Genomic DNA, 11,626 nt, shown 5'->3' with positions numbered 1-11,626 from the left:
GTGTGATTCAGATGTTTCAAATATGAATGATTTAGTGATACAGCAAATTGCTTTTACCTGTCTTTTGTTCATTTTTATTCATATCAACTGACTTCAAAGACATTGAATTCAACCAGTATGTCTTCAGTTTCATGGGAATTTTATTGTTTTTCAGCTCTTGAATTCTCAGCATTAAGGTGCATTTTTTTTTTTAAATGGACAACTGAGCTTCTTAATCATTCCCAAGGGTTATAAAAGCTGGTTCACAGGATTACATGTTTCTGTAACATTGTGTTTCTTCTTTTCTAGGTTGTACATTGTTCTTTTATGAGGCAGATGGTCAGTTGGGAATAGACCATAACAGCATCCCAAAGCATGCAGTTTGGGTAGAGAACAGCATTGTTCAAGCAGTGCCCGAGCATCCAAAGAAAGACTTTGTTTTCTGTCTCAGTAATTCACTTGGGGATGCTTTCCTTTTCCAGGTCTGTACCTTTTTATTTTCCTTTTCCTTTTTGTTTGTTTAATTGTGATTAAATAAGACTCTTACTTGAATCTATCATTGAGCTCTGTTTTGTGTAAAAGCAATTTAATCAGCTTATTACCAGTAAGAACCGTAATGTAACTGGTCTTCCCTGAAACAATGTTGTTTCTTGCTAATTGGATCTTCTCAGAAAATTGTATTTGCTTCCAAATAGCAACTGTTGTGTTTACTTGGAAAGTGTGCATAAGGGATAAGACGGGCAGATTTAAATCAATTTGCAAAACATACCAAAATAAATCTGTGGAATTGAGGGAAGAAGCCTGGTATTTAATGTCATTATATACTGTATTACAAGGCTGTGTCCAGTATGCATGCATTTGGAATTACATAACCAATACATCCCTAATGTACAGTGGCCCAGAAGTGCAAAACACAAACACAAAAAGAAAAGCAGAAACACAAAAAGAAAAACACGACGTTAGATAACCACAAGAGCATTAAGAAAAGACAACAACATAGGAAAAGGGGTTCCACATTACTGATTGGAGGAACAACCTGTCAATCATTGTGCTGTGGAACTGTGTGACGAACAGTCTATATTAATACAATATAATTTCCCAACGCTTTGTCCTTAATCTCATGTAAGGTGTGTGTGTGTGTGTGTGTGTGTGTGTGTGTATATATATATATATATATACATACAAAGAAAAAACTGTAAGTGCTATGTGTGCTGTGGACAAGGAGGAATCGATTCGTGTAAGATTTGAGACGATCACATCCCTTTTTGACACATCCAGCGGTTCGGTTGCATTTAATAAATAAATAAATAATAATAAGTGCTAAGAAGATGGTTCTTGTTTCTAAGCTGGCAAGGAGGAATCAATTGATGCCTGTTTAAAGATGATCGAAATAGGTTAAATGCTTTTACCTATTCCCGAGTAGTACAGTGATTGACAGGTTGCTCCTGCAATCAGTGGTGTGGAACCCCTTTTCCTATGTACCTACCCATTCCGGTTAATGCTGTTGTGTTTTCCTTAATATCGTTGTGTTTTTCTTTTTGTATTTCTGCTTTTCTTTTTGTGTTTGTGTTTTACACTTCAGGGTCACCATACTAATGTCATGTTTTTGCCTAAATACTGTAGTAATTCCAGACACAAAAGACACATTGGAGCATGGTAGGTGTCATCCAATTCTCCTGTGTTTCCAGACTACTGAAGACCCTGTATACATTATTTCAAAATAAAATCCTAATAAAGGTGATCAAAAAGGGTTTAGACAATGTCAAAATGTTGTTTCATTTTATTTATAATCATCAGACTTGTAGTCAGACTGAACTAGAGAACTGGATAACCGCGATTCACTCTGCCTGCGCAACTGCTGTAGCGAGACAGCATCACAAAGATGATACGGTCAAGTTACTCAAGACGGAGATAAAAAAGCTGGAACAAAAAATTGACATGGATGAGAAGATGAAGAAGATGGGGGAGATGCAGCTGTCATCTGTAAAAGACACCAAGAAAAGAAAAACCATTCTAGAGCAGGTAACAGAGAGATCAAAGGCTTCTATAATATCAGAACACATTTTTCTGTCTAACTCACTACAGGGAGTAAAATAATATAGTCAGTACTGAAAAATGTTAATCATTCTATACATTTCTTTTGTGGGAATTCTTAATATATAGGTATAGTTGTTTTTATTTATTTATTTATTTATTTTTACAAATATCTAAAAAAAAAAAAAAGCAAGCATGCACTTTTGTGTAACTGAGTTGTACCTCGTATGTCTGTTTTAGTTTGGAAAATGACATCCTTGACAAGTATTGTATCAATATTCATTCTCCTTGTTGCAAGTCTGTATTGGTGACAATTATGTAATAGCTCAGAGATTAGGCACTCTGTTGGCAGGTGCTTCTGTATCCAAGACTGCACAAATTACTGCTGACCCTCGGTTCTAGAGATCAGTCAATAATCATTGAGAAATGATCACGTATCCTCCAAGATCAATTTAAAAACCTTGCAGGCTTGTCAAGTCTAATCAGGGCTGCCCTGGCTGGTCATGGTTGCCTTATACAATACTGATACATTGCTGCAAACCTTTCACATGGTTCTGTCTAAATGCAGAAAGTATTGATTTAATAAAAATAATGAGAGTAACAACAAATTAACAACAAACAAAGAAACAACTCCATCAGCATACCCTTCTTTATCAAAGAGTTCAGATCATAATGAAAGACCAAAGCAAATGTTTGCCAGGAAGGAAACCATCAACCACTGGGACAAGTTTCAATTATCTGCACAATAACATATGTGTGAAATAGAGGTAAAAGCTCAATCTTAGAGGACGAAACAACAGTTATACCGCCTGTCCTGCTGTTTTTATAACCAAGGTGTGGTTGAAGCTTTCAGTAAACAAGAAAATGATGGTCTAACAAATGCATCCTGAAAGATTAAAGGGTTTTTACAAATATTCCAGGTGAAATGTTTCCTTGAAAAAAAAACTAACATTATTTTAGTATTTTAAGAGTTTTGGTTAGTTAATTGTAGCAATCTGGTTCATTTGCAGTTAGGCCCTATGTACAGTAAATTGTACATGTTCTGTACGTGGCAGGCTTTATCTTTGGGAACCACTTGTCCATTCTGACAAAACTATCCCTGGTTACTTTGCCTCTAATATATGTATACCCTTAGTGAGGTGAGATGTATGCTTTAACTTTCTTTCTGTTAGAACTGGTTTTAAATATGAAAGTACCACTATAGCAATTTTTGTAATACTGTAATCTCCAACTACAGTATCTAAATGGTTAAATAATGTAAAATAACATTTTGCTTGCCAAGTGGTGCTAGGGATTTGAGCACTTCCATTACTTTTGAAAGCTGGGCTTTCAATCATCTGTTGCTGTTTCATTTGAGGGGTCAGGCATTGAAGCTGTCCATCGTATTTGTCAGTTACAAAATAAATCATTTAAGATCTTGAAAGTCACCTCTAACTGAACAGCAGAGTTTCCAGGTTATTTTGTAAATAGTTGTAAAGCCATAATTGAGGTTGAAAGACTTTCTCTTCAGTTTTATCTTGTTTACTTGTACATGTATAGGCACACAAAGATATACCGTACTATCAAATTAGATCTAACAAGCTATGTGAGGATCCTAATAACTCATAATCATAATAATCGTAACTTGAACTCAGCATTTACTATCTGCACACCACTTCAGAATTCTGCTGTGGTGTTTCACATACTGTTCCATGTTAAACTGAGATCCCTGGCAGAGGGCACTTTTCCTAGTGAAAGTATTAAATACAATCTAACACAACGTTTGTCAACGGTCATTCCTGGTGTGATTTTATTATTTTTTCCAAATCATGCAAAATACATTTCATTATGTTCTTTTCCTAATATTTTTTCAACCTAAAACGAGCTATTAAAGAGATTCATTGTTATTATGCCGGCTGTTTTTACACTTTTTTAAAGCACCTGTCCCAGTAATTACCAGCAATAAATTCTGTTTTTTGTTTGTTTGTGTTCATTGATAGATATTTTTATGGGAGCAAAACCTTGAACAGTTCCAGATGGACCTTTTTCGCTTTCGCTGTTATTTATCAAGTCTTCAAGGAGGAGAGTTACCAAACCCAAAAAGGCTTCTTGCATTTGCTAGTCGCCCGACCAAACATGCCATGGGACGCCTCAGGATTTTTTCGGTGTCCTCCTTTCATGCTCTGGTAAGTTTGCTGTTGGTATCTTAGTAGTAATTGCTTTTATTTTACACACATTTACTGCTGGTATATCATACTTTGCAGGTGTGCTGATCCCAGAGGTTAGGAATATAGTTGAGGCGACTGTACATATGTACAATTTGTTACCATTACATTTTGAGTTCTTTCTTGAACCAATCATCCAGTTGTAATGACACGTTTTATGGACATTTATTAGCACAGTGTGGACCCTGAAGCAATGGTAACCTAGGCTGGTTGGTTACTTCCTGGATACCTTGCAAACTATCATGTCACTGCTTATATGTTTTAATTAAATTAATTGTTTACAGTAAACTAGTATTTTAATGTTTGTGTGTTCATTTGTCCCAAAGGAACAATGTTCCTTTGGGACAAATGCATTTTTGATTTGTGAAAATTGTAGTGTTTGGCTGTGTACCATCTTTTAATTATGCATCTAAAAGTATAAAGCATAAACAAGGCATTACAAAGTTTATATGCAAACAAACCCAAAGTGCAAACAAACCCATAACATCAGTATAGCACAAGCAAGGCTAAAAACAAACAAACAAAAAAAATACAACAAAAAATAGAAATGTAAACTTTCTGGAAGAAAACAAATATATATTTTCAGTAACAAATTCTGAATTGATTGCGAACAATTTTTTAAACTAAATATTCTGTAACATTACAGACAATGCCATGACCTCCATGTACATATTTTCTATTAGATCAGTTCATTCAGGGATTATTTTACCAGGTGGCTCTTTACCTTAATTGTCAACAGACTATGCTTCATAACTGTGTTTTTAGATTTTCAGCCTCTCACCAGTGTTAATGAAGGGGCTACAGGCTGTTCGGATAAATCGGGTGCAGGCAGATCGGTAACAGGCATTTCTTGACTAAACTCATTTGCAAGGAAATCAGGGTCCAAATTAAAATAATAGCAATCTGAAATTATTTCAGACATTTTAAAGTTTCTATAAACACTTCTTGGTGGCTGTATTCTTTTGAGCTGCCGAAGCACAGCTCCATCCTGAATTTCAGCAGCACATCGCTGGATTGGAATCTAAACAAAGACATTCAAAACTAGTGCCGGTAAGCATGTTATCCCCCTCATGTTATCACATTCAAAAGGGATTTCAAAAATGCCCTTTTGAGTTATTTGACGGATTTGCTTGAAATTCAGTATGCACTGACCCCTGGGGTAGATGTGGACAGTAGCATTCCAGTCGCTAGGGTGACTGAGTGTACCTGCATTTTGTTTTGTGTAAAAATATAAATCCGTTCAAAACATATTCACATTTTCATCCCCCATTGTAATGGGATTTGCACTTTTTTTTTTGGATAGATGTCCGACACAAAAAAAGTATGTGGCTATCACAAAAGAATGTGAGGTCACCTTATGTTGTGCTTTTTCTTGCAGGGCTGCATACAGACTCAATTGTGGGTCGTTGCTCTGTTTGGACACCCAATGGTTTGCCATGAAATGTTTACAATCTGTGTATAGCTTTGTTTCTGTTCAAGGAGTTATAGCAGCTGGCCTGCATAGTAATACTAAAAAAAAAATCAGTAGAATCTAAAAAAATAAATAAAAATAAGCCTAATGGTAATTTGGTCTTTTTAAAAGCATTTTTATTATTATTTTAGTAAATGTAACCCATTTTCACTAATGTTTCTAGCAGACCCTGAGGCGCCAAAGATATTAAGCCTTTCGAATCTTGTTACAGATACCCGAGAATACTGTGACTATTGACAAGTTGTTTCTTAACATACTGTTGTAGGCAGAAATCAGAGAAAGTAAATTCCACACCATTGTTTCTTACTTGCTTATTGTGATGTATTGTATCCCTACGCATCAGTTCATCCAGTTCTCCATGAATCGGGTTGTCAAAGTTTTGAGTTTTACAGTGTCTTGCAAATGACTTTGGGAACACTACTTTTTTGTGCTGACTCCCTAGATTGCTGTAGCCAGTGCTGTTCCATGTCGCCTTTTTTGTACTGAACAAAATGCAGCTACTGGTAAGCCACGGATACCTTTCATAATTTGAATGTTGGAGGTGGTGAGTATATCGCTTCCCTTCCTGTGTCAGTTCGGTTATTTCTGAGAAAGCTCTTCTTGAAACTTTGATTTAAAACCAAATCGACTGTAAACCAAGTAAACCAATATAAAGTAAATATGGACTGGAGAGGAGGGCTATAGAAGAAAATGATTGCCCCAAGCAGGTAAGACTATTATTATCGACACAGGGCTATAATGCCTGAAGCCGCTGCAGGTAAAAATAGTCTTTCCACTATGGCGGAGTCTGCAGTACATATTTAATATAAAAGGCAGTCAAAAAAAAAGTGGTGCTACTAGGATAGTAAATACGACATTATGTATTTTATTTAAATATAGTCGATATAGCATACGTAAATAAATAAACAGAAAATGTTCATACTGTATAATTAGCAGTTTTTCTCGGTCTCTGTCTGGTTAGCAGACTGCTGCATAATCCAGTTTATATCTGAACAGAATCCATATATAGCTGAACAAGCAAACGAAAACTGAAATTTTACCTTAAACACTTCAAATAAAACAAATGTTTAAGTGGCATTGTAAAATGAAGGGAAAAACTCACAGTTTTTGATTCATTTATTACATGAGACACAAAATATACAATATATAAAAGCTATTTAAAAATCACTAAACATTTCCAGCAAGTTGGGCATTTCAGAATAACATACTTGCCTTTTTTCTGTCCCACGAGATTCTGACTCGCAGTGTCTTCAGAGCATTTTTGACCCAGATGGCATTCCATAGAGATCACTATGCATGCACACACGATTTAGTTTGTTTACTTTTTTGTTGCCTGAAACTTTTAAATAGAGGCTCAAGAGCTTTTGTTTAGTTTTTTATAAATTATATGTATTGTTACAGGTGTCTGCTCTCACCAGCCCCTTCTTGTAGGTAAATAAGGCACTCGCACAATTGCTTTCCGTGAAACAGGACAGGGCCTGTGTTTTTGTTTATTTCCAAAAAATAAACTAAAACAAAAAGCCGAACTAAACGTTTCAGAGCTCTAACTAAACTTTTCAGAGCTCTAACTAAACTTTTCCCACTGACCTGACTAACCACCGGACAGCTAGTGCGTTTTACTGGTCTCCAACCAAACAACTCTATTTTAATTTACCTCATTTCCTTTGTTCAAATACACCACACCCAAACTCTGTCTCCAACCAGCAGAACACACAACGTGTGGCCTTTTTATTCACCACCATGATCAGTCACAGCTGATTTAGTATTTTCTCAGTTATCATTCATTATCCCATAAATTGTCCAGTTTAGGAGGCCTCTACCAAGATGGCCACCTGATAACTTCAGCTTTCCCAAAGTGGAGTGTTCCCTCCTAATTCCCCAGGGTCCTTAAGCTTAGAGGTATTATTCTTGTCCCCTAATATTTATTTTAAACCAAACTTATTTAGTTTACAGTTAGCTTACATTGTCCTTTTACATTGTTTGTTTTTTTTAACCAATCGCTCACTATATATATATATATATATATATATATATATATATGTATGTATGTATGTATGTATGTATAGTTATTACTGCTACCGCTAAATGCGAGTAAGACTCAAACCATGTTATATTGTTCTAAAAAGAAAAATGGATCGATGAGCATCTTACTTTTAATTATCACATTGATAAACTGCTTTCAAAATTAGGACTAAAAGTAGTTTTTCCTTTTTAGGAATAAGGTTTTTTTTGTTTGTTTGTTTTTTTTTCTCTCGGGCTGGCAGATTAAAGTTAGTTATTATTCTACTGGTTTTGGACAAAGGTGATTTTATCTATCAGTTTGCTTCCAAGCAGTCTTTTCAAAAATTGGATGTAATATATAATTCATGCTGCCGTTTTGTTTTAGATTGGCATTTTTTGATACATCATTGCCAGATATATTGAAAGCTAGGATGGTTCTCATTGACAAATCCAAGGCTTTATAACTGGTATTGCTTTGTTTTTTAAAGTTATTAAAGGCATGGTTCCTGATTATCTCATTACTTTGGTGAAAAAGGTCAATACTGGCTCTAGTTTGCGATCTCATGGTTCTGGTAATTTGGTAGTCCCAAGGATACGGACACAATTAGGAGAATTGGCTTTTTCTTATTGACTCCCAAAAACCTGAAACACTTTTTCAGTTGGGTTGGAATGGAATTTGATAACCTGTCATTTTTTGGTTCTAAAGAGCGTATTAGGGATTGGCTTAAAACTCCTTGCTATTGCTTTTCTTTTAGTCCACATTGAAACAAAAAAAAATGCTGTATTACTGCTCCTTTGTTTATTGGTTGTTGCTGTCTAAGGCTGGACCACACACATATGAATTGTGTTGTATGATTGTGTCTGTGTATGACAGGACCCCCTTGTAAATGAGGGCTCGGCCTCAATGGGTTAATTCCCTGAATTAATTAATTAATGAATTAATAACATTTGCTACAGATCGGCATAGTTACACACATTGCACAAGATTCACTGGGAATTGTTGACAATGGCCGGTTAATGTCCGAAGTACTCTACATTTATGTTAAGAAAACAACATTGCCCAAAATGAGCGGTTGTTGACGTGAATGACTGGGCAGTGCTGTCAGAGCACAAGAGCAACGGCCAGTGACAGCATTGGCCGATTTTCAGTCTTTGGCCGTAACATATATATATATATATATATATATATATATATATATATATATATACACACACACACACACACACACACACACACACACACACACACATACACACTCTGGAAAAATTTAAGAGATCACTGCAAAATTATCAGTTTCTCTGGTTTTACTATTTATAGGTATGTGTTTGGGTAAAATGAACATTTTTGTTTTATTCTATAAACTACTGACAACATTTCTCCCAAATTCCAAATAAAAATATTGTCATTTAGAGCATTTATTTGCAGAAAATGACAACTGGTCAAAATAACAAAAAAGATGCAGACCTCGAATAATGCAAAGAAAATAAGTTCATATTCATTTTTAAACAACACAATACTAATGTTTTAACTTAGGAAGAGTTCAGAAATCAATATTTGGTGGAATAACCCTGATTTTCAAGCACAGCTTTCATGCGTCTTGGCATGCTTTCCACCAGTCTTTCACATTGATGTTGGGTGACTTTATGCCACTCCTGGCGCAAAAATTCAAGCAGCTCGGCTTTGTTTGATGGCTTGTGACCATCCATCTTCCTCTGATCACATTCCAGAGGTTTTCAATGGGGTTCAGGTCTGGAGATTGGGCTGGCCATGACAGGGTCTTGATCTGGTGGTCCTCCATCCACACCTTGATTGACCTGGCTGTGTGGCATGGAGCATTGTCCTGCTGGAAAAACCAATCCTCAGAGTTGGGGAACATTGTCAGAGCAGAAGGAAGCAAGTTTTCTTCCAGGACAACCTTGTACCTGGTTTGATTCATGCCAAATCTGCCCGATTCCAGCCTTGCTGAAGCACCCCCAGATAATCACAGATCGCCTACCACATTTCACAGTGGGTGCGAGACACTGTGGCTTGTAGGCCTCTCGAGGTCTCTGTCTAACCATTAGACAACCAGGTGTTGGGCAAAGCTGAAAATTGGACTCATCTGGGGGTGCTTCAGCAAGGCTGGAATCGGGCAGATTTGTCTTTGTGAAGAATGCATGAATCAAGCCAAGTACAAGGTTGTCCTGGAAGAAAACTTGCTTCCTTCTGCTCTGACAATGTTCCCCAACTCTGAGGATTGGTTTTTCCAGCAGGACAATGCTCCATGCCACACAGCCAGGTCAATCAAGGTGTGGATGGAGGACCACCAGATCAAGACCCTGTCATGGCCAGCCCAATCTCCAAACCTGAACCCCACTGAAAACCTCTGGAATGTGATCAGAGGAAGACGGATGGTCACAAGCCATCAAACAAAGCCGAGCTTTTCTTTTTATTATTCGAGGTCTGCCAACACTGCATCTTTTTTGTTATTTTGATCAGTTGTCATTTTTTGCAAATAAATGCTCTAAATGACAATATTTTTATTTGAACTTTGGGAGAAATGTTGTCAGTAGTTTACAGTACACAGTACCAGTCAAAAGTTTCAGTACACCTGCTTAAAACCAGATTTTTCATGATTATCTATGCTTTTAACTGTATAAACTCGTCTATAAACACTTAATATTTCATTATATGATACATGTACTTATATAAGCTGATAATCATAAATGAATTGCATTAAAAAATTGTATTTGTAAATGAAAATGTAAATCTTGTCAATTTCAATGAAATGGTCACCCAAAGCAATTGGATTTCAGTCTGAAGCCCAAGTCAGTTAAAAGTCTGAAATGTGTATAACACAGTGTTAGAACACTGGCCTAAGTATAAAAGTGTCTTTGTTAGATGTTCTCTGAGTTAACTAGCATGTTACCTAATTAACCTTTTGTTACCAATTATTGTTAACAGGTGAGGGTCCGTGATTACTATAAATATAGGTAGCATAAGCACAGGTTTGTCATTCCTGAATGTAAGGGAGCAGAAAATGACAAAATACGCTCAGTTAAGCAAAGAAAAAAGACAGTCTGTAATTACTTTAAGAAATGAAGGTCAGTCTAAGACAAATCGCAAGAACTTTGCAAGTGTCTGTAACTGCTGTGGCCAAGACCATCAAACGATTTGAAGAAACTGGCACTCATGAGGACCGAACAAGGTCAGGCAGGCCAAGGGTTACTTCAGAATCGGAGAACAAGTTCATTTGAGTTACAAATCTGCGAAACCGGCGATTAACTGCTCCTGAAATACAAGCTCAGCTAAATGCTACTAGAAGTACAGATGTTTCAACATCAACTGTTCAAAGGAGATTGCGTGAAGCTGGCCTAACTGGAAGAATTGCTGCAAAGAAACCATTGTTAAGCATGCAGAATAAGAGGAAGAGATTTGCCTGGGCCAAAAAACACAGAAACTGGATGTTTGAGGAGTGGTCTTATGGAACGATGAGTCAAAATTTGAAATATTTGTGTCCAACCGCCAAGTATTTGTAAGACGCAGAGAGGGTGAGCGCATGACTTCTGCATGTGTGGTTCCCACTGTCAAGCATGGAGGAGGCAGTGTCATGGTCTGGGGTTGCTTTGCTGGTGACAGAGTTGGTGATCTTTACCAAGTCCATGGCAAGCTCAACCAGCATGGCTATCGTATCACTTCAGAGGCATGCCATACCATCAGGATTACAGCTAGTTGGGCAGTCCTTAATTCTTCAGCAAGATAATGACCCGAAACACACCTCAAAGTTGTGCAGGAACTATCTGGCGAAGAAGGAAAGTGAAGGACAACTCAGTCTAATGACCTAGCCTGCCCAGTCTCCAGACCTCAATCCCATAGAACTTGTATGGAACAAACTGGACAGAACAGTAAAAGCAAAGCTACCCACAAGTTTCCTACATCTCTGGGAATTGCTACTGA

The 11,626-nt window shown here is 36.8% G+C and overlaps 1 protein-coding gene across 2 annotated transcripts in view; it reads left to right on the top strand.

Moving 5' to 3' along the window:
* Positions 1-11,626, top strand: part of LOC121320410 (T-lymphoma invasion and metastasis-inducing protein 1-like) — a 104,278-nt gene that overhangs the window by 63,852 nt on the left and 28,800 nt on the right. For both annotated transcript variants that reach the window (XM_041258711.1, XM_041258712.1), the window contains exons 5-7: positions 289-461; positions 1,777-2,001; positions 3,993-4,178. In XM_041258711.1, the coding sequence (XP_041114645.1) occupies positions 289-461; positions 1,777-2,001; positions 3,993-4,178 (584 nt within the window). The remainder of the gene's footprint in view (positions 1-288; positions 462-1,776; positions 2,002-3,992; positions 4,179-11,626) is intronic.

Source organism: Polyodon spathula, chromosome 9 (assembly GCF_017654505.1).
Source record: "Polyodon spathula isolate WHYD16114869_AA chromosome 9, ASM1765450v1, whole genome shotgun sequence".
NCBI classification, from domain to species: Eukaryota; Metazoa; Chordata; class Actinopteri; order Acipenseriformes; family Polyodontidae; genus Polyodon; species Polyodon spathula.
The sequence above is the reverse complement of the archived record's forward strand: the minus strand, read 5'-3'. Positions and strand labels throughout refer to the sequence as shown.